General features: G+C 42.1%; 1 protein-coding gene across 1 annotated transcript in view; it reads left to right on the plus strand.

Annotated features, from left to right (window-relative positions):
* Positions 1-777: 777 nt before the first annotated feature.
* The window catches only part of Map3k5 (mitogen-activated protein kinase kinase kinase 5), a 188,618-nt gene continuing 165,881 nt past the window's right edge, over positions 778-23,514 (plus strand). The window contains exon 1 of the mRNA XM_090338059.1: positions 778-1,530. Coding sequence (XP_090194185.1) covers positions 1,056-1,530 — 475 coding nt within the window. The 5' untranslated portion in view covers positions 778-1,055. The remainder of the gene's footprint in view (positions 1,531-23,514) is intronic.

Consider the following 23,514-nt stretch of genomic DNA (forward strand, 5'->3'; position numbering starts at 1 on the left):
AGGCCCCAGCTGCAGGGTGCTATTTGCAACCCTGCAGCCTGGAACCCTCCAGCCTCGTTCCACGTGGGCTGCAAGGGAAGAGCCGGGTCGGGAGGGTGGGGTTGGGGCGTCGAGATCGCGGGGAGCTGTGCACACGCCTCGGGGCTGAGTCGGGGCCACGTTCGAGTCCACGTTTGCGCCGTCCTGTCTCACGCGCACGCGAGAGTTCTTGGGGGACTCCAGGTCTCCCCAGGTGGGGCGCCTGGCGGTGCGCAGCGGGCGCTCGCTCCGAGGTGCCGGCTCCCGGCGTGGTGGGTTCTGCCTGGGCTTGGGCTTCCCAGCAACGCCCTCCCCGGGGGCGGGCCCTGGCTCTCGGTGCCGCCACGAGTGGGCGGCCAGGGGCGGGTGGCAGGGAGGACGATCGGCTGCGTGCACCGAGCGTGCAGACGACGCGGCGGCCACGGTGATCGGAAGAGAAAAGCCAGGCCACGCGGGGCGGAGGGGGAACGGGAGCCGCCACCGAGGACGGAGGTGGATGGGTTGGGCTGGAGCCGCGGTCGCCGCCGAGGTTCCGGGACGCCGCCCCGTGGAGCCGTCCCGCCGCCCGGTAAGGTGCTCGCCAGGTGGCTCCGCACTCCGAGGGCGCCCTCTGCCGCCTCTCCCGGCGCCCGGGACGGAAGGAGCCCCGCGCGCGCGCCGGCTGCCAGGGCGCACGGCACCCCCAGCGCGGCGCCCTTGAGCCGCACCGAGGGGCAGGTTTACCCGCCGATCTGTCCCGCCGCCAAGAAAAGGAAGCGCTGTCCCTTCCCGCTCAGCCCGGCCTCCCCGCCCCGACTACTCTACACCCTGCCGCGGCCACGGAGGCGCCGAGGAGGGGCGAGCCGCCGCCGCCAGGCAGCGGCGCGGGCCCGGGGGACCGAGCGCCGGAGAGGAGGCGGCGGCGCGGGGCGGCCGAGGGCGCGGCGCGCGATGGGAGTCGCCTAGCCCGGCGGGCGCGGAGCAGCCCCGAGCTGTGGCTCGTCAGACGGGGCGGCTGGGTCGGGGACGCCGGCGCCGCTGCAGCCCGGCTGGTAGAGATGGGCACCGAGGCTGGCGAGGGCATCACTATCTCCTTGCCACCCTTCGCCTCCTCGGGCTTCGGCACCTTCCTCGAAGGCGGCAGCTGCCGGAGGGGAGGAGCGGCGGCGACGGCGGCGACCGCGACGGCCCCGGGGGAGCCGAGCCCGCTGCCACCGCCGCCGCCACCGGGCAGCTTCTGGAATGTGGAGAGCGCCGCCGCCGCTCCGGGCACCGCCGGCTGTCCGGCCGCCGCCCCCGGGAGCAGCGCCGCTCGGGGCCGGGGCAACGCGAGCAGCAGCGGGGGTGGCCGGAGGACCACGGTGGCGTACGTGATCAACGAGGCCGGCCAGGGGCAGCTGGCCGGGGCGGAGAGCGAGGCCCTGCAGAGCCTGCGGGAAGCGTGCGAGGCGGTGGGCGCCACCCTGGAGCCCCTACATTTTGGTAAACTGGACTTCGGGGAGACCACGGTGCTGGATCGTTTTTACAATGCAGGTGAGTGTGTGCAAGTTTTTATTTGGGGGGGGGGGTCTCTTTCTAGCCTTTTCAACTTGGTTGCCTCTCATCTTACCTTGGGGTGCAACAGGGCCCAGCTGCCTGTGGACTCCTGGCACCCAGTGCTCCTGGGAGAGAATGTGTGCTCCTGCGAGAGGCAATGGGGATTGGTGCATAGGCCTGCCTTGCTGAGCTTTAGGAGGACATTGTTTTGAGGAGCTGTTCAGCTGTATGAGGTTTCTTGCCACCTCCCTCCCCCCCCCCCCGAAATAGTTAACTTCACTTGGGGCCAAACACCTGTGACCCTTTCCTCTCTGTCGTTCTCGGGGTACAGAAGCGACGACTTGTGCCAGCCAGCCAGCTGCAGGCAGAGTCTAGATGAATTTGCATGACATGTTCTGATTGTTCACAACTCATTTTACCCTCAAGTGTCAGTGGCTTGAATTTCCGCCTCGTACCCACTTGAAGTTTCAAGTGATAGCTTTCCCAACTAACTATATTGTGACTTAACACTAAATGAGTGTGACTGTGTTGGGATCTGGAGAAAAATGTCGTCTTCTATTACTACTACTACTACTACTGCCATGTAGAGGTGGTCTGAAACGTTTACAATCGTTTAAACTGTTGATATGCTATGTTAATGACTAAGATTAGCTTAAATAAGGTGATTATTAGTATAATCCTTGAAAAGTATCTTTCTCAACCTATTTCAGATCCTTATGAAGTGTTTGGTTGTTCCAGTGACTGAAGCAATTAGCTGTCTGTTAGCAAATGTTAACTGATAACATGTTACTGAAATTAACTGTTAGCACCCTATAATCCAGTGTGGAGAAGACAGACATTTATTTTTATAATTGTGGGTGGGAAACCTGGTTTGAGGATTTCAAAGCAATAAGCTTCCTACATTTATGATCACAAGCAAGGTTTTATATTGCAATCTTATTTTCAGTTCTGATTTTTCTACAGCCTGTTCAAAACACCTGAAGTATGCTTATGTTGGTTTTGGAATTCAGCCAAAGCTGAATATTTTAAGAACAAGAACTTCATGTAGGGAAGCCAGACTAAATAAACGAGGATTTTCTGGTTTGGGTATTTTTTTTTTTAACAGTCTTGGTCTTCATAACTGAACATGAGTATATTGCAGCTTGATTCTTTGGAAGCTTGCTATAAAAATTACATAAATATAACCATAACTTTTCTAAAAATTATAGCATTCTTATTTTTGGATTATAATTTGGAAGAAGCTTCAAAGAATTGAAAGATAGGAAATAAAAATATTTGGCTAAGTTTTTTGAGCCTATTTTTATCGCATTAATAGATTGGGCCCTTTAAAAAATGACTCTAGAGCTATAGAAAAACATCTTAAATTTTAAGCTAGTTTGAAAAAAGATGGTAAAACAACAACTTTGCTACAAGACTCTCTTCTGTTGCTTTCCAAATACTGTCTCTGGGAAAGAAAGGGAGGGCAGAAGGTTAGCAAGAGCTGATATTTGATTTGGATCTAATTTGTTCTCCAAACAGGCCTGGGAATAGAGTTCTACTTAGCTTTTTAGGTGAGAAAAGTATTACCAGCCCTAGTTCATAAGTGATAACCAGGCAATACAGGATTCCAGCATGGGCCGGCTACCTCCAGTTAGGTAGCTTATTTAATTGTAGAATCAAGAGATGCCTCTCATTTGGTGATCATAGACTGGAAAGTTAGGAAAGACCTCTTTTCTCTCCTTTTTAAAGTTAGCATATATAAGTTGTACAAAAGGGGTTTCATTAAAAATCTTCAGGGTGCAGTGAGAAATAATAGGGAAGGTATTCCTCTGGGAATCCCTTGTGAGGGGGCCAGCACTGTTTCCCCCCCCCCAATTGTTTCAACATGACCAAACCCACATTTAACCCTTGCTCACCTGGAGGACATGAATCCTGCAAGCTCTCATGCAGCGCGAAGATGTGACAGAATAAGGGTGGCGTCACTTTTGCTCAAAGCCTGTTTTCCGAAACTGAAGGTGCTGAGTTCTCCTGACAATACAACTATTTTCCCTTGAAAATAGTTTCCCTTGCCGCTCTTCTTCCAGCAAGAAGAGAAAGAGAGAGAGAGAGAGAGAGAGAGAGAGAGAGAGAGAGAGAGAGAGAGAGTGTGTGTGTGTGTGTGTGTGTCTGTCTGTCTGTCTGTCTGTGCGTGGGTGCCCACTGGTACTAAGGCTTGAACTCAAGTCTGGGTATTGACTTTTAACTTTTTCACTCAAGGCTGGTTTGTACACTAAGCCACAGCTCCACTTCTGGCTTGTTACTGGTTAATTGGAGATAAGAATCTCATGGGCTTCCCTGCCAAGCTAGCTTGGAACCAGAATCATCAGATCTCAGTCCCCTGAGTTACTAGGACTTTAGGTGTAAGCCACCCGAACCTGACCCAGATAGTAAACATTGGAAATTTTCTAGTCTTTGAGTCTCTTTCACAACTACAGAGTTCTTCTATGAGAGACATCAGCAACAATACCTAAACAAATTTTTGTGGCCGTATCTCAAAAAAGCTGTACACTGTAATATGAATGTCATAGAATTCACAGAGTATTATTCTTTTGATTTTCCTTCATCCATTTAAACAATGAAAAAAAGAAGTTTTTAGCTTGCCAGTTGTACCAAAATACTGGCCCCTAGCCCATTGCTGGGCTTTCCCCCACACTTACTACCTGCCCTTGAGAAAGTTGAGTCACTTGAATGAGATGGGCAGAATTCTGCCTCTCCAGGTGGACATGAGTCTTCATCCCAGTTCTTCTCTGAATTAAGGCTCTTCGTCTCCTCCAGTGGGGAATCTGCCTAGAGTGTTAGCCAAAGATGGGAATGGAGAAGAATTGAACTAAATTCCTAAGAGACCTGGGAATCCTGTGAATTTGCAAAGGCATAGCAACTTGGAGAACCAGGCCAGAACATCAGAACAGGAGATTCAAGGTCTGGTCTTAGTTCTTCTCTGATTTGGAGGGAGCCATTTAAAATCTCAGAAGAGTAGAATCTTCAACTAGTTGATTCCTTCCAGCTCTTAAGTTCTATGCTTTATCACTTTGTTATTATTATTATGACAAATGAATCATCTCACTTCATAGCGGTTCATGAATTGCTGCTATAAAGCCTGTCTCTGTCCCTGAGGAACTCAGGGTTGGTAGAGAGGTTGAACTCTGTGCTTGTCTGTCATGGTGCCTGTGTGAGGATCACATAGAAGCCTTGAGCTTCTGTAGATTCAGGGGTAATCACATTACAAAAGGTAACTCCTAAAGACAGGAAGCAAGGAAGAAGCAACCAGACCTTGCACTTCAAAGGAAATGCTCAAGTAGCTCAATTTCATGGAAAGTATAATTTAATGATGCTAAATATTTTTTTTATAGTTTTTTCCTATCTGGGTGTCCTGGTATCTTTAGAACTCCTTCTGCTGGGAGTTTGGCCTAGTGGTAGAGTGCTTGCCTAGCATGAGTGAAGACCCAGGTTCAGTTCCTCCGTACCACATACTTAGAAAAAAGCTGGAAGTGGTGGCTCAAGTGGTAGAGCTCTAGCCTTGAGAAAGCCCAAGGACAGTGCTCAGGCCCTGAGTTCAAGCCCCAGGACTGGCAAAAAAAAAAAGAAAAGAAAAGAAAAGAAAAGAGTTCCTTCAGAGACACCCTTAGCTGGTTTTATTTTATTTTTCAGGTAGGGATTCATATGCCTTCAACCAAGGTCCTTAACTCTTAAGTAGCTGAGATTATAAGCATATAAAACCACACCCAACTGTTTACTTTTAAAACAGCCCAGCTATTTGTCTTTCTAAAGAATAGATTTTAGCTGGGTACTGTGGCTTAAATCTGTAATCCCAGCTACTTGAAGAGCTAGAAATCAGTGGGTCATTCCGTGAGGCCAGCCTGGGAATTAAAAACAAAAAGTATGCAAGACTCCCATCTCAATCAATGACTATTAACCCAGTTATGCGTGGTGGGGGGTGGGGGTGGGGAATCACAGTGTCCCTGGCCTGTCACCCCAGGGAACTTATCCACAGGGGAACACACATGAAGGAGGATCACAGCCCAGGCCAAACCCTACCTTGAAAGTGACCAGTGCAAAAGAAAAGGGGCTGGAGGCATGACTCGTGATGGAGTCCTTCCAGCACACTCAAGGCCCAAGTTCAGTCTCCAGTACTACCCTTCTCCCCAATCCATTGTAGTTAAAGGCTTTTTCACCGACACAATTATTATATAAGTGTATTCTAATTTATTCATTGACTATGCTTGTCAGTCTCATTGTAAGAGATAAAAAATGAATGCTCTGTTAATGCTTTTATAGAGATCCATCTACATACACAAGATTCCCTAACTTGGATGCCAACAGATAACAGTACTCCTTTCCACCCCCTGCATGGCAGCAGTGAGATTCTGCAAACATCAAGAGATGAGAGATGCCAGTACCACATGCTGCTCAGACACCACCTGGCCAGATTTCAAAGGAAAAAAAAAAGTTTGACTGAACACCCAGTCTCTGGAAATAGCCGGAATAGGCCTTACTATCCCCTCATTTTACTTATGGAAAACGTGCAAACATCATTCTATGCATTCATTCAAGTTAAATGATTTAAAATTGCTGGTTAAAACTAGAAGTACATTTTTCCTTACAAACAGTATGACAGGTGATAGATTCTGGGAATAGCTTACAAGACACTTTGTTAACTCAGTATATGGAACCCATTCAGAAGTATTATATTCCTGAAACCTCAAGCAGGGACATTGAATACAACTAACACTGTTGGACCAATGACTTTTGCTTAGTAGTAACTTTTGACAGGTCAGATGTAGGGGAAACATCAACTTAAATTAGTGGTGGTGGGTGTGGCCAAGGGCAGGGGCAGAAGCTTCAAAAAGAGATAGTAACAGGACTCAAAAGAATATTTTCCTCTCTTCCTTCTTTTCCTCCAAACCTCTTTATGGTCCTTGACTTTCTGGCACCTTGTTTGGGCTTAAGGCCACCTGCCTGCCTCTTGAAGAGACTAGATGGGGTTAGCTGCCTACTTCCCTTTTCCCTGCCACTAGCCATCACATCTGTTGGGACTTCCTTCTAGCCTGGCTCACTGCAGATTTCAATCTCTTGCTCAGCCTTTCACCCTGTAGTTATAGCGGCAAACCGGAAGGAAACACATGTTAGTTGAATTTTAAGAACTTAGCTTTTCTATTTTCATTCATATTGTGTTTTCACTTACCTTGAGCTTGTTGAGGGCTCATTTATGTGTTTTGTCACAGTGGCTCCTAACCCTTCTGAGTTTTGGTTACTTTTGTTTCCAGCAGAGCTCTTTAGGACTTCTAACTTGGTTTGGTAAAATAAAACACACCTCAGTAGTTATCAAGTCTTCCAGACTACTTCTGTGTTTCTGTTTTCAAATCCAGTGAAACTTTTGTATATATTATTATAAGCCTTGAAGGAGAGAACAAAGTTTGTTTTCTAAATGGTAGTTTCCACGCACCAGTTAAAAAAAAAATCAAGAGGACTTATATGTGTTTGCCAAACGTTTACATTTTCCAACTAAGGAAATTATAAATAGAGAAACAGAAAAGTCAATAATCAGCTTATCTATTGTGAGTGCATAAAAGAAAAGATATGTTTGTTACAAAAAAATTACATGGGCTACTCAGGAGGCTGAGATCTGAGGAATGCAGTTTGAGGCAACCCGAGAAAGAAAGTCTATGAAACTCACACATACAAAATTAGGTGGCACACAGCTTTGCTACAAAGGTTATTTACATACAGTAAAAGTATGGAGAAATTCTGCATTTATTATTCATTTTTCCTATTTCACCATGGGTGAAATCTTGCTAGTCAACAGAGTAGTGTTTTCCCCCGCTGCCTTGAACTGCCCTCCTAGCTTCTTTCTGTCTTTTAGCTACTCTAACTTCTCAAGAGAAACAATAAAATTGATTGAAAGAAGAGATATAGATTAAAACAAACTAAACCAAAATAACAAGAAAAAAAGCAGCTCACTGGTCAGGAAGGGGTTAAAAAAACTCTCAGTGATTGATTCTCTGAGCTTTTCACTTGTTCTGGCACATCACAGGGGCAGATGTGGCAAGCCGATTACCAACCCAGAGCACTGTACTTCCTCTTGCTTTCTTGACTTTCTGGTCAATTGAAGCAAAAGTATGGTTTTCCTAAAAGAGCTTTACTAGCAATCAGGAAAGAACCAAACCTAAAAAGGAAACTCCAAAGCACAAAAATAGATTTACTTTTAGCGCTCCCATTTCTTTCTTCTGTTACAGAGTCAGCTGCAGATGGTCCCTGGCCTTGCTTCCTGGCTCCTGGGATGCAGGTTTCTTAGCTCAGCTTGGTCATCTTGGTCAGCTTGACACTCCCTAATTGGTCATTAGACCTAGCTCCACCTGTAGGTGAAACCTGTTAGTGCAGAGCAGGGTCTTGTCTCACCTCTGCTTCTTGCCACTGTTGGTCTTTTGTAAGTTTGCTGCTCCAGGTCAGTTCCTCTGTGGTGACAACAAGAATGTACCCATCCTGTTTCAGAGGTCTGGTTTGAAGCCTGTTCAGTTCCTGTTTCTGATTTGCAGGATAAAATTGATTATTGGCTTCTGTGTGGAGCAGTGGGAGATTGACAGGCACAAAGCCCAATTACTGTGCAAATCATCTCACAACTAAGTACCATCTATAGCAAGGTACCATTTTCTTCTAAAGGTTCCTCCAAGTGCCTTCTCAAACACCAGGCCAAACCAGGAGAAGAGACAACCGTAGCAAACTGCCTTGTGGGTCAGTGACTCCAGGGCTGACAGTGATGTGAAGTGATGGTTCCTCCCAGAATGCAATAGGGCATTCTTCACTTTTCTCTTTTCAGTCACCTGTGGGGCTCTTAACAAGACTGTAGAATTCACTCCACTATGGCAAAAGGAGAGTTGGAAATATGGTAGAGGTGATTTTTTTTTTTTGCAGGAAATCACAACCATAGCAAGGAGATACTGAGAGCCAGATATTTGGGAAAGCTATAGTTGTTTTTCTTTTCCTCTTTAGTGCTGTTAATTCAATCCAGGGCCTACTACATTCTAAGCATGTATTATACCTCTCAGTTAAACCCCTAGTTTCGAAAGGGATAGCTTGAAGATAGCCATAATACAGATACAAGAAGGTAGAGAAACTGGTTATTTTTAAGGAAAATGCCTTATTTTCAGAGAGATTAAATATGTAGAATTTTGTTAGAATAAAGGGAAAAAACAAAAGAATGATAAATGATTTAAAAATCATTGGTAATCCTAATACATTGTTTTCTTTAGTTGCTTTTATGTATTAGCTTTCTCTATGTCTGGAGGTATTGAGTAGAGAAATGAGTCAAAAGCAGAAGAGCAAGAAGATGAGACAAAGTTGATTTTCAGAGTCTTGTTCCATGATTCCCAGAGTTTAAATAAATGAGGACATTTTATATGAGTTTTGATGGTAGGCTTGGTATTTTCCAAAATGAAACTAAAAAGCTAATATAGAACGCCTAAGGTACATTGTGGTGATATTTTTAGGAAAGCCAGGAGAGGGATAGAGAATTGAAATGCCAGTAGTGTCTCTTACTAAGTAATATTTCCTAGAGCAGACCTGGATAACTTCAATGCCACATGGTAGCAGTGAACATTCCATTGCAACAACCTTTTCATTCACAGTGGTTAATCAACAACAAGGAAATCAGTTGCTCTGTATATGATTCATTCAGAAGGAAGTTATATTTCTTTTTTTTTTTTTGTGCCAGTCCTGGGCTTGAGCTCAGGGCCTGAGCACTGTCCTTGGGTTTTCTCAAGGCTAGAGCTCTACCACTTGAGCCTCAGCACCACTCCGGCTTTTTTCTATGTATGTGGTACCGAGGAATCGAACCCGGGTCTTCATGCATGCTAGGCAAGCACTTTAACCACTAGGCTAACCTCCCGGCCAGGAAGTTATATTTCTTAGTACAGAGATTCTCTACAAATGGCTGTGGCTAGTTACATCACTGCTTTCTAGCACTTTTGGCCTCATTATTACCAGTGAACTTTTAACTCAGCAAAAAGGTAGCAGAGTGCTTCCCTGGTGAATATGCAGGGGCATTGGGTCCTCTGTTCACTGACTCTCAAACCATGTAGAACCAACACCTTATCCAGGCACTGGTGGCTCACATCGGCGATCCTGGCTACTCAGGAGACTGAGATCTGAGGATTTAAGGTTCAGAGCCAGCCTAGGCAGGAATGTCTATGGGATTTGTATGTCCAGTTAACCAGCAAAAAGCCAAAACTGGAGCTGTGGCTCAAGTATTAGAGCACCAGCCTTGAGGGAAGAAACTAAGCACCCAGATCCTGAGTAGTAGCACAGAAACAAACAAATAAGCCACCAACACACACTTAAGAACCCAAAACTAAGTATTTGCATAAGACAGACTTCTTCCCTCTTTAAAAAAATCTTGATTACCTCTATTACTTAAAAAGCTGCCCAGGGATATTAATTACATGTCAAATGCCTGTTAATGGAACCATTAAGTAGTCTACTATATTTATTGTGACAAATATCAGCTTACAGCCCAGGCAGCCAGAACCAGGAATGTGGTTCCTGTATCCAGCAGCCCTCACTTTTTCCTCTAGGTAGATATTTCTACCTAGACCTACCACCAGGTCCTAGTGGTGTGAAAGGGGTTAGCTCAGAATGATCTAGATGTTCAATGCCATGCCATCTCCGTCTCTTGACCATCTTATTGACTCCTAAAAAGAAACAGATGTGGTTGTATAATTGTCTATGTTTCACCGTTAAAGAGTTTGGGACTTGGCAGGCCAGCGCTTTTTAACTTGTAAATAATCTACATGGTTTTCTTGCTATACTACACTGGATAGTGAAGGGTACTGCAGGGTTCATTTCTAGTCAGTTTTCTGAATACATTGGTTTAATGTTTATTCTTTATATATATGTATATATATACACACATATATAAATATATAAAATAGAATAAAAAAGGTTATGTATTTTCTAAGGGATCAAGCTTTAAAACTTAATACATTTCTTAGTGTGAGGGTGTCATTTCTTAGTGTGGGGGTGTATCATTAGTGGCAAAGCAGGTTTGGGATATAAGTTGCTTGGCATGACTAGGTGAAATGATAAAACAGCATTGTAGTTTGCATGTGAGTTAGGACAATAGCAGTTGGCTTGAACTTTCCTGCCAAGTCCCTCAAGCCTTTTAGTATTTGCTGTTCTTCAAGTACATCTGGTTGTTGGTAAAATTGTAAAGGAAATGTTAATCTAGATTCTTAGCACAGCTCTAGACTCTTCTTTTGCTAATTAAATGAGTAACATAACATTTTTAACCATCAAATATAACATTTGTTGGCTACCCAACTATTGGGCCTGCGGTATTTATTAAAATGGCCTTCTTCAGATCTGCATTCTGTTTACAAAGTCTGATATTAAGGGTTATGAGCATTATGAAATCTTTACAGAGTCTTGTGCTTTTGACGTTATTGCTATTTAATTTATAGGACTATTATTTTAGTATTTACTGGTCCATTTAGCATGTATTCAGCTGAATGGCACATTTGGGTTATTAGTGTTCATTCTAGTTATATCACATCAAAGGTAGCTGTGTGTGTGTGTGTGTGTATGAGTGTGTGTGTGTGTGTGTGTGTGTGAGTGTGTGTGTGTGTGTGATTACTGGGGTCAGTGTGTGGGCTCTATCTCTAAGCATTTTCACTCAAGGTGGTGCTCCACCACTTGGGCCACAGCTCCTCTCCTGACTTTTTGGCAGTTAATGGGAAATAAGAATCTCATGGACTTCCCTGCCTGGGCTGGCTTTGAACTGTGATCCTTAGATATCAGCCTCCTGAGCAGCTAAAGTCATAAACATGAGCCACATTTTAGTTAAGAAAGGCAAATTGTAGGAGTATTTAAAAGCTGTGATCATGTAAACATTCATCAGGGCTCCTTAATGACAGGGTTAGAGACTGGCCTACCTGGATCTGTTGGAATCTTTCAGTTCTTCAGAAGACAAGGAAAAGACGGACACTTCCAAGCTGAAGAATTGGTAGGTGTCTGAGCTCAAGCCACCTTTATGAAGCTTCTAAACTATCATTACTTCATGGGCTTATTTCACGCTCCTGACACTTTTATTAGAGTTAAACTTTAGAATCATACAGTAATATTCAAGAACTGTGGCCAAATCTTGTATACACTAAAATTAAGGGTGTTTTTTTTTCTTGCAACTCCCTGCTTTCCCTATAACATTAAGTCACATATTCTCACTGTTCGGTAAAATATAACTAAGATGAAAGTGTAGCCTCAAAGTTTCTAAGATTCATGGAACACACAGTTTTTCATGTAGTGCAGATTTTATTAAAGAATTAGACTTGTTAAAAAGTGAGCTTGGGGCTGGGAGTTTAGCCTAGTGGTGGAATGCTTGCCTAGCATGCACGAAGACTGGGGTTCTATTCCTCGGTACCACATACATAGAAAAAAGCCAGAAATGGTTCTGTGGCTCATGTGGTAGAGCGCTAACCTTGAGAAAAAAAAGCCCAAGGACAGTGTCCAGGCCCTGAGTTCAAGGCCCAGGACTGGCAAAAAAAAAAAAAAAGTGAGCTTGGATCTGGAATATAGCTCAGTGGCAAAATGCTTACCTATCAAGTTCTGGGTTCAATCCCCAGAACTGAAAATGAAAAGAAAGGAAATACACACACACACATACACACACACACACACACACACACACACACACACACACACCCCAAACAGTGAGCATATTTTATAATGGATGGCTACTCTTTTGATTATCCAGGATTGGCTAGCTTTATCACATTACCTGTTTTCAGGCTATATGCTCATTTACAATTTTAAGTAGTCATGGAGGACCAAATCGCTAGAGCCTTGGTTTGTCTGTAAAGACTACCAGGGTAGCCTATGCTGATCTGCTTCTGCTTCTCCAATAATGGCTTTGTAGGCCTCTATCACCACATCCAGTGGGAGAGTATTTGCATGGTCTCAGAAAGGAATATGTTGTTGAAACAGAAGCTGATACTGTGATCTTGTGATACTCCTTTGGAATTTGGAAGCAAAGTTACACTGATATTGGTATATTCCTGTGCCTTAATTTTACCAGACTACAGCCATTTGATAGTTCTTGCCTTCTTCTAAAAATATCATTGGATGTCTTAGACGGAGTTTGCTGGAATAGAGTAATGAGCTTCCTGTTTCTAGACATGTTGTTTGCTCTGTTTGTTAGGAGAGTAAAGAACATGTTGCCTGAAGAAACTTCTATGTCAAAGGACAAACCATATTTACTCTGAGAAGATTTCTGAGGCCATAAATGAAAAAACTAAAACTATAAGTAGAAATCTAAGTCCCTAATCTACTCCCAGTTTTCACTTACCTAGCCTAAACTCTGAGTGCTTAATTTGAGACTTAGACTAGAACATAAGCTTCTGATGACTTTATATTTAGTTTGAGACCTTTTTATTTTAATATTTATAATTGTCCCATTCAACATTTCTAGAAGAAAGTCTTATCCAAGTTTGAGCAACAATACATATCTGATATGTGGCCACCAGGAAAATTTTTTTCACAATCCAGCATATTGCATATTTATTTATAACTATGACCTTAATATTCCTTTTCATAAATGCTAAGAATAATCACAGAGTGATTTATCACTCTGTTTATATTCTTTAAGATTCTGTGCAATTTTTAATTGCATGTTTATGTTAGTAGCTCTTATTTATTCCCTCTAAAAATAGTATTTTTTAGAGCTGTTAAATCTGTTTGTTTTTAGAATTGAGTATTCAAAGCATAGCTTTTGAGATAAAAAAGCTTATACTCTCTGTAAGTCTTTTTTTCATAGTGATCATTTCTTTTAATTGTTGAATTCATTTTAAATTTTCTTATATATATTTATTTGTTTATTTGAAATAGGGAATGAGGAAAAAGATGATTGGGAGGGAGTTGGGGGAGGGAAAAGAGGAACAAAAACATGAGAAGGGGTATCAGTGTTTGAGAAGTATTGCACCCACTACTTGATATATGTAATTGTAACCCCTCTATACCTTACCCCGACAATAAAATACAATAAAAATTAAATACTAAATAAGAAATTTTAAATTGTAGCCAGGCACCAGTGGCTCACTTCTATAATCCTAGCTACTCAGGAGGCTGAGATCTGAGGATCACGGTTCAAAGCCAGCCCAGGTACAAAAGTCCCTGAGACCTTTATCTCCAATTAACCACCAGGAAACCAGAAGTGGCACTGTGGCTCAAGGAGTAGGGTAGTAGCCTTGGGCTGAAGATCTCAGAGACAGTACCCAGGCCCAGAGTTCAAGTTCTATGATGGAATAAAAAATGTTTTTATTGTAAAGGTGATATACAGAGGGGTTATAGTTACATAAATCAGGTAATATACATTTATTTTGGACAGTGTCACCCCTCCCTCATTTTCTACTGTTTTTTTCTCCTCCTGTTCTCTCTCAAGTTGTATATATAGTTAATTTCTAGCATAGTGTCTAGTGGGTATCAATACTGACTTGACATACCCTTTGTAAGTCTTGAACCAGGTGACATAATTAAAAAGTAAAAACTGAAAAAAGTCAAGCTCAGTGTCCCAGGATAATACTATCCATCATTTGAAAGGTCTGATAGAGAAAGAACATGTTGTGGTCCTTTACATGATTGTTAAAATACAATTTCATGTGTTTGTTTTTCCCTTGTCCTATCTTGAGTACCCAGAGGAGTGCTGAAGGTACAATAGGCACTTGGTACATACAGATTTATTGAATATATTTGCCTTTCTGCCACTGGTGTGTTCATTGGTTTTGAGTCTGTGTTTCCTGCTTAGGTGTGAGTTCTTGACAACCGTCACATTTTATGGATTTTAACATCTTTCAAGTCTTCAGTAGCCGTGTATGTTCTGCAGATGACACTTAATAATGGTTCTACCATTCCCCTTAAGGAACTCACTGGTATGAGAGACCAGCCTATAAACATATATTCATTGTGGTAATTGCTATTCTGGAGGATTATATTAAATATTTTGAGAACACAGATGATGGAAGATTGAGGGGTGGTGGTAGAAGAACGTAGCCAAGACTTTGGATAAAAAATGAAATTTGAATTGGGATTTGAAGACTAATAGTGAATGCTAACAGTTGTACAGTTATTGTGTGTCAGGTTTGTGGGGTGTGTGTGTGTGTGTGTGTGGTTGTGTATTAGCACTAGGACTTGAATTTAGAGTCTGAGTGCTGTCCTTTAGCTTTTTTGCTCAAGGCTGGCACCCTTGCCTTTGAGCCACAGCTTTATCTCCAGCTTTTTTTTCTGGCTAATTGGAGATAGAGTCTCATGGGCTTTCCTAGCCAGGCTGGTTTTGAATTATTATTTTCAGATCTCAGTCTTTTGAGTGGCATGGATTACAGGTATAAGTCACCTGTTCCCAAGTATGTAAAGCATGGGAATAAGTAAGTCTCTCCAGAAGAGAAACATAAATTAAAAAGAGTGCTTGTGTGGTACAATGTAGAAAAGGCAGACAGAGAAAAGCATCAATTATTGACCAAGAGAAGTTTAGTAAGATAGGACAATAGGTGTGTGTGTGGGGGGGGACAGGGGGGTGGATTTGAAGGAAAAGAGATAAATACAGACATAAAGAGTGTATGTTAATTCTCTGTCACTATAACAAAGTACCTCAGATACTTACCTGTCCAAGAGTAAAGGTTTTGGAGGTTCCTGTCTAAGGCCTGTTGCCCCTTTGCTTTTGGGCCCACAGGAAGGCAGCACATTATTGTAGGGGTTCATGGTAGAGCAAAACTGCTGACCTCATCATAAGCCAGGGAGCAAAAGAGAGGGGAAGAGAACTTGGTTTTTCTAAGTCCTCCACTGACCTAAAGTCCTCCCTCTAGGCTCCACCTCTTAAAGGGTCCACAAAGTTCCAGTAGCATCTATCAGTATTAATTAAGTCTTTAACATGTAGCCTTTGTGGGACTGAAGGTCCAAGCTGTATGGAAAACTTGTGTGTGAGATGTAGTGAAATTGATTGTTTAAGAGAAGTAGCTGGGTCTGGAAATTAGGCAGCACCCAATAATTTACCAGAGCACTTTTAGGTAATTATGTAATATAGGTCTTAGGTCCAATAATCTGACTGATTACTGTTGAACTGCAAGAGGCACAAATGAGGAATGTTATTTAAAGACGTGTACGTGTTCATGAGAGCAGCAGAAACAGAAGGCAGCTGCTGGAAGCCAGTATTTATGCCTCAGAGATGGAATGAGGTCAGTAGGCCTATGTGTATGTGTGTGAGGGTCATCATTTTTATGGAAATATGAAATAAAATTCCCTATCAGTTTATTCTAGGAAGGACTGTTGGCATGTGATCAAAATAGTGGTAAATGAAAGAGGCTAGCAGCTGGATGCTGATGGCTCACACCTGTAATACAAAGGAGGCTAAATTCTGAGGACTGAAGTTCCAAGCTAACCCAGGCAGAAAAGTCTGTGAGACCTATCTCCAGTTAACCACCAGAAGTGGAACTGGAGCTGTGCCTCAAGTGGCAGAGCTCTAGCTGTGAGCAACAAAGCTCAGGGACAGCACCTGAGTTCAAGCCATAGGGGAGGAGAAAGAGAGAGGGAAAGAGAAAGGGAGGGGGAAAAAAGGGGAAGAAGGGGGAGGGAGGGGGGAGAGAATAAGAAGTATGTCTTTCAATTGGCCTAAAAATAATTTGCTTCTCCTTAAGAGATTCTGTGACTTAAATAAATTGGAATGTACAGTGATGCAGCTGAAATGGAAGATTCTTTACTGGTTGGACTCAGTTTCCAGAAGTGTGTGACTTGTTCAGGAAGTGAAGGAAATGGATAGCTCTGGCCAGATAGGTTTTTTTAAAATTCATTTCTCCCCAATGAACAGACTTTACAGGCTTTTCAAAGTTTAAGAATGGGAACTAGAAACCGCAGAGCTTTTATTGTTTTCTCAGCTACTGACTAAATTCACTGCTCACATCAGTGGCCATGGATACCTGTGAAAACATTGGGGTTGGGGGGGTACATAGCTGTATGGATGAGTGTGTACTGGTCCTTGAGTTCAGTGTCTTGGCACTCTCCTTTACCTTTTCACTCAAAACTAGTGCTCTCTCATTTGAGACATAAAAATGCCAGTGGCTTTTCCTCCCCCGTTTTCTGATTATTTGGAGTTAAGCGTCTCTCAGGTTTGCCTGGGGTGGTTTCTAGCTGTGATTTTTAGATCTCAGCCTTCTGAATAGCTAATAGCTAGGATTATAGGTGTGAGTCACTGACACTCAGCTTGCTTTTGCTCGTTGTCATTTTATTTTGTTAACTTGCAATTGAAGCCTTCTTTTTCTTTTTTCCAAAACCGCTTACCTTTTTAGGCGTTTCTCATCCTAGCTTTCTAACCACTGGTGAGTAGAGAGCTTCTCTGAAGAGAAATCTGAGGTACACTCTGGATTCATTTGAAGATACTCTGTGTACCATGGGTTCTCATTCATTTGTATTCATTGTCTGTTTGTCTATTCCAAAAGGAAGCTGACGGATCATAAAATCGTTATCTGAATAGCTGTTATTGTTTTATTGCTGTGTCTTGAAATGAGCTTCCTGCAGCCTTATCTTTCACACCTACTGCATGGGACACAGGGTACACAGTATTGACTGGTATGTCTAATGGGCCCTTCCACTCTCTGCCCCTTCTCATTATGGGAAATTGGGGAAGGAATAGAAACAGTTGATCTTCCTACTCAATCATAGTATCAGACCTCCCTACCCCTAGTGGGAGATCTTTATAAAATCATCTGTATTCAATCCTGTATATCCATAGATACCAGAATCTGAGGATGCTCAAATTGCTTACATAAAATAGAAGCCTTCACTTAAATTATTTCTAGATTTCTTACAATACCTATTACAGTATAAAAGCTAAATGAGTCATTGCTGCATTTGTGTCATTTAGGAATCATGACAATACAACCCAGTACAGATTCAGTGTTTTTTGCTATTTCCACCCTAACGTTGGTTGGATATATGGATGCAGGAATCTTCAGATACAGAGCACCAACCAAATTTTACATATTGATTTGTGGAGATGATATGGCATCTCCTTGGATAATATTATTAATAATGACTGTGACAACAGCAGGAGTTTAGAGTAGTAAATTGTATAGTTTCTGACTGCAGTATGGGGAATTTGCTAGGTGTCATTTCTTTTGTTCATGTGAAATGAACAAGATCCCCTTTTTGAATGGTTTACTAATCTAGACCCCACTGCTACCAGTTTTACCTCCTATGTGTTCCCAACCCGGCCTGTTCCTAGAAAACTCATTTCCATACTGGAAACTGATTCCCTCTTCTAGCTCTTCCTATATGCTTGGGCACTTTTTTCTTAAATCTCTTTTTCTTTTCCTTTTTTTCTTCTTTTTCTTTTGTCCTGGAGATTGAAAACGGAGGTATGTGCATGCTGGGCAAGGAAAAGACTCTTCTACTTGGGCCACATCTGAAGACCTTCTAACTTTTTGCTTTTGAGACAGTTCTTGTTACCTTTGCCCAGGCTGACTTCAAATTTGTGATCTTTTGCCTCTGCCTGGCCAGTAGCTGGCATTATAGGCACCACACCCCTCTTGATATCAGTTTTTGAAACTAATTTTCTTCTGAAAGTTCTATGGTTTTTGCTCTCCAGTTTAGGCCATTGATCTATGGATGTATCCTACCTTATACTTTAAACATTATATAAGGTAGGAGAAGTCCTGATTCCTTTTAAATAATGAGGTATGTACAAAAGAATATCAAGCCTCTACTTTTTAGTAGATGTTTATTAAAATTCAATGTAGGTTCTTGAAAGGGAGTTTTTAATTAGTCAAAAATTTACCTGTTATGGGGCTGGGAGTTTGGCCTAGTGGTTAAAGTGCTTGCCTAACATGCATGAAGACCCGGGTTCGATTCTTCGGTACCACATACATAGAAAAAAGCCAGAAGTGGTGCTGAGGCTCAAGTGGTAGAGCTCTAGTCTTGAGAAAATCCAAGGACAGTGCTCAGGCCCTGAGCTCAAGCCCAGGACTGGCAAAAAAATTATCTGTTATACATTCTACTATTGCCTGTAAGTATAATTTTTTGTTTTGTCCATAGTTCTGTGAAGTATACATTTGTACTTTGTTCTGTAAAATTTTCTTTTGGGGGGCTCCTTTGTACTAAATTAATTTTGTTATATGATGTAGGAAAAATAATATATTGGTATTTAAATACCTTCTAATTAGGTAAAAAGAAATAATGTGTATACTAAGGAAAACTTACAAATATATCATATTATAGTAAAATCCAAACACAGAGCATCTCCTTCTATCCATCAGGTAGCTAGCTGCCCCTACCTGGTCTTTCCTTCCATTAATGAAAGATGTAAATTCTGTTTTTAAATAGCTACTTTTCTCTTAGCATAATATAGTAATGTGTTTAGGAGTTGCTGATCTACCTATCTGTTTATCCATCCATCCATATATAAATATGCATACACATATACATACATATATATGTGCATTCATTTAGGAGTTATTATACTCCTAAAATAGTAATCTAAATCACCTTCCCCACCTTTCTTCCTTTCTTCTTTCTCCTCCCTCTTTCCTTATTTCCCTCCCCCTCTTCTAGTAAAGTGTACATTTTTTTTTTGCCAGTCCTGGTGCTTGAACTCAGAGTCTGAGCACTGTTCTTGGGCATTCTCAAGGCTAGAGCTTTACCACTTGAGCCACAGCACCATTTCCAGCTTTTTTCTGTGCATGTGGCACCAAGGAATCTAACCTGGGTCTATGTGCATGGTAGGCAAGCACTGTACCACTACGCCAAACTTCTGGCCCCTTCCCCCTTCTAAACATTTGCTTCATCTACGATTCTACATGGGCCTTGGCCTTACCGACAGAACACTCAGACAGTAGTCTTCATGCCATTTTTTTTTCAGTTTACTGCTACCTCGTCATACCTCTGTATCTTTCTTGTTCTCTTTTATCTTAAAATGTATATATTTTAAATTGGTATATGATCATACAGCATGAATTCACCTTTTCCCCCCAGTCATTGGGCTTGAACTCAGGACCTGGGCACTATCTCTGAATTTTTCCACTCACAGCTAGTGCTCTACCACTTTGAGCCACTACTCCACTTTAGATTTTCTGGTGTGTAATTGGAGATAAGCATCTCATAGACTTCTCTGCCTGGGCTGGCTTTCAACTGCAGTCCTCAGATCTCAGCCTTCTAAGTAGTTAGGATTATAGGTGAGAGCCACCAGTGCCCAGCATAAATTCATCTTTTTAAGCTATGCATTTTAGTGGTTGATAAGGGATTCACAAAGTGCACAACCATCACCTGAATGTTTTTAGCACCTCAAACAGAACCTCCGTAGCCTTTAGCAATGGCTCTCCAGGTCTCCTACCCTGGCCCTGGCTTCTGCTGATGTGTGCCTGTGTTTGTGTCTGTTCTGAGAATGTCATATCAGTGGAATCACACTGAGGGGCATCCAGGACTAGCTTCATTTATTTAGCACTGTGCCTGATGCATGCTGCTCTGGGAATCAGAGCTTCCCTCCTTTTCCTGGCTGGATTCCATCTTTCATGATGTCAACTTCTACCCACTTTTATCTACGATCAATTGATGGACCTTTTCTGGCTAATTTCCACTTCTTTTTTGTAAATAAAACAGCTATGAATACTCCTAAGTCTTTTGGTTGGATATTCAATTTCAGTTAGCTGGGTATATACCTACCAGTAAAATTGTGGGGCCATATTGTAACTCTCTGCTTAGTTATTTGAGGAACTACTAAATCATGTTTTAAAGTACTACACCATCTTCTGGAACCACTGACAATGTTAGGAAGGCCCGGATATCTCCACCTCCCAATCAGTGCTTGTTATAATCCATATGCTTTGCTATCATCATCCTTTATTGTGGTTTGGATTTGTAGTTCCCCAGTGACTTGTGATCTTGCACATCTGTTCATGTGCTAATTGGCCATTTGTGTGTTTTCTTTAAAGAAGTATCCAGTCTGTTTTTTGGACCCGTTTTTACTTGTTGTTTTACTGGTGAGTTGCAATAAATATTCTGGATATAAGTCCTTTATCAAAGATATGATTTGCAAGTATTCCTACTATTTTGTGGTTTGTTCTTAATTTTTGAATAGCATTTTCTGAGCACAAAGAGCTTTATTTACTTCTACTTTTTGGCAGTACTTGGTTAAGCACTCAGAGCCTGGCACTAGCTAGATGAATGTTTTGCCACTGAGGACTTGCCCCTACTTTTGCTTTTAGCTTGTTTCTTCAGATGGTACTCTCTTGCTTTTGCCTGAGCTGACATTGAACTTCGATCCTCTTATCTCCATGCTCCACTCTGAGTAACTGGGCTTATAGATGTGTACCACCATAGCCAACATTTATTTTATTTTATTGATTGGTGTAGATGTGCTAGAGAAGCATACTACCTACCAACTGAACTATATCCATAGTCCAGGGGCTTTAATTTTTACGAAGTGCATTTTTTCTTTTTTTTTTTTAGCTTATACTTATACATACCATGTAAGCATTCATTGTCTAGTCCAATATCATAAAAACTTATTCCTATATTTTTTTCTGAGAGATGTATGGGATTTGCACTTAAATTTAGATCACTGAATTATTTTGTTATTTTTTTTTCATCTTTTTTACAAATTAGGGATCTCAATATTAGTGAAGACTGATCTTGAAGATGTAATCTTCCTATTTCAACTTTCTTTCTGAGTGCTGGAATCACAGATAGATATCACCACACTAATCTCTTAGGATTAGTTTTTATATATCATCTGAGATAGAGCTCCAGTTTCATTCTTTTGCATATCATACTTAATTGTCCTACTGTCACTTATTGAAAAGACTGTTCTTTCATTGAATTCTCTTGGCACTGTTGAAAAAGTAACTGATGATAAATTTGTTCATTCCTGTACTTTCAATTTTTTAGGAAGATGGTACTGGGATTTTTTTTTTGTCAGTCCTGGGCTTGAGCTCAGGGCCTGAGCACTGTCCTTGGACTTTGTCAAGGCTAGAGCTCTACCACTTGAGCCTCAGCACCACCTCCGGCTTTTTTCTGTGTATGTGGTACCGAGGAATTGAACCCGGGTCTTTGTGCATGCTAGGCAAGCACTCTACCACTAGGCCAAACTCCCGGCCAAGTACTGGGATTTTTTTTTTAAAAGAAATTAAGGCTTGTTCTTATTGGGCTTGTTGTTCAATTGGCATTCTCCCATTTGTCAAACCTCCAGCTCTGATTTTTGCTGGACATTTTGGAGTCTTGTAGACTTTTCTCCATAGGCTATCTTCAAATTACAATCATCTGGATATTGGCAGTTTTTGTTGTTGTTGGTCATGGGGCTTGAACTCAGGGTCTGGGCACTGCCTCTGAGCTCTTTTGCTCCTGGCTAATGCTTTGCCACAGAAGTATTGAGCCACAGTGCCATGTTGTTTTTGAGTGCTTAATTGGATATAAGCGTCTCACGGGTGACTTTTCTACTCAGGCTGGTTTTGAACTGGGATCCTCAAATCTCAGCCTCCTGAGTAGCTACTTAGCTACTTAGCTACTTCTATAGGTGTGAGTCACTGGTGTCCTGCTTCAGCCTTTTGAGTAGCTAGTTTCTTACTCTTTCTAAAATAAATCCCATTGGTAAATATTTCCAAGTACGAGAGGGTTAGCACTCTGGCTTGTATACTACCTTTTTAACATTAAAAATAAAATGATCTGAAATTTATTATGGGTTTCAATTGATCCTTAAGGTGAGTCTCATATGAAACTTTTTCTGAAAATATCACTTTAGCTTGAGAGATCACTATGGCATGCTCTTTGTTCTGACAATCTTTTAGTGACCTCTGTTTCCAAACACAAATTCTGACCTGCCCAATTTTCTTGAGCCTGATATCCTAATACCTGGCTAGTGTGTGTGATAATGGAGGGAGAAAGTCAGAAAATCTCCCTCCTTTCTATTACTGAAGGTGAATTGGGGTAAAACAGGTGGGAAATAGGAAACTCTAGAGGCCACTGCCTTGACCGACTTGGCTGCAAAACCAGTGATGCCCTGCTATTTTTATTTCTAAATTACAAAGTGTTGCCAGAAGTCACCCTTGGGTACATTTCCTTGCTGAGGAAATTATCTCTTAATATCATCTCTTTCATGTTTCTTGAATTTTGATGAGTACAACTTTTTATGTGAAATTTTTCATAGTTGGAAAAATACACAGTAAGTCTTAAAATTTTCTATGGTGTCAGTTACAATCTCCATTGTTTACTAAGATCTGTCTTGGCCTTGTTGCGAAAAGGAAACAAGCTTCAACAAAGAAACTTCTGGGGAACAGTTGGAGATTCTCAGGAAAGGTGTTCAAATAGTCTCTGACTGCTTCCCTAGGGTTGGGTTGGAGGTTGGTTCAGGTCATTGATTCACCTGCAGCTTCTGTGGTTTGAGGCTATACCAGATTCTTGCTCATTATGATCTGTGATGCAGTTGGCTTGACTCTTAGGTTAGAGAGTGTTTCCTGACATGTGTGCAGTCTAAACATGTCCACATGAAGGACTCATACCTTCAATGAACAGAGGTTCTTCCTAGTAAATAATAGAAACTCTATTGTAATGGTGGAAATAGACTGGATCTGGCAGAACTCTATGGGTTGGTTTGTGTATGTGTGTGTGCACCTGTCCTGAGGTTTTAACTCAAGGCCTGGGAGTTGCCCCTAGGCTCTTTTGCTCAACTGTAGCACTCTGCCACCTGAGCCACAGCTTCTCTGGCTTTTTGGTTGTTCCTTGGAATAAGAGAGCCCCTTCCAGGGCTGACTTTGAGCCAAGAGCCCCTTCCAGGGCTGGCTTTGAACTTTGATCTTCAGATCTCAGTCTTTCGAGTAGCTAGGATTATAAGCATGAAGTACTGGCACCTAACTTCTGTTGTTGAACATTGGTCCTTCCGGTGAGTAGTTCTGTGTTCTTGCTATCCAATTCTTAGGAGGCTGTGTTTGTTTTTGTTGTTGGTTTAGG

This window comes from Megascapheus bottae, chromosome 8 (assembly GCF_031878675.1).
Source record: "Megascapheus bottae isolate mThoBot1 chromosome 8, mThoBot2.hap1, whole genome shotgun sequence".
Classification (NCBI taxonomy): domain Eukaryota; kingdom Metazoa; phylum Chordata; class Mammalia; order Rodentia; family Geomyidae; genus Megascapheus; species Megascapheus bottae.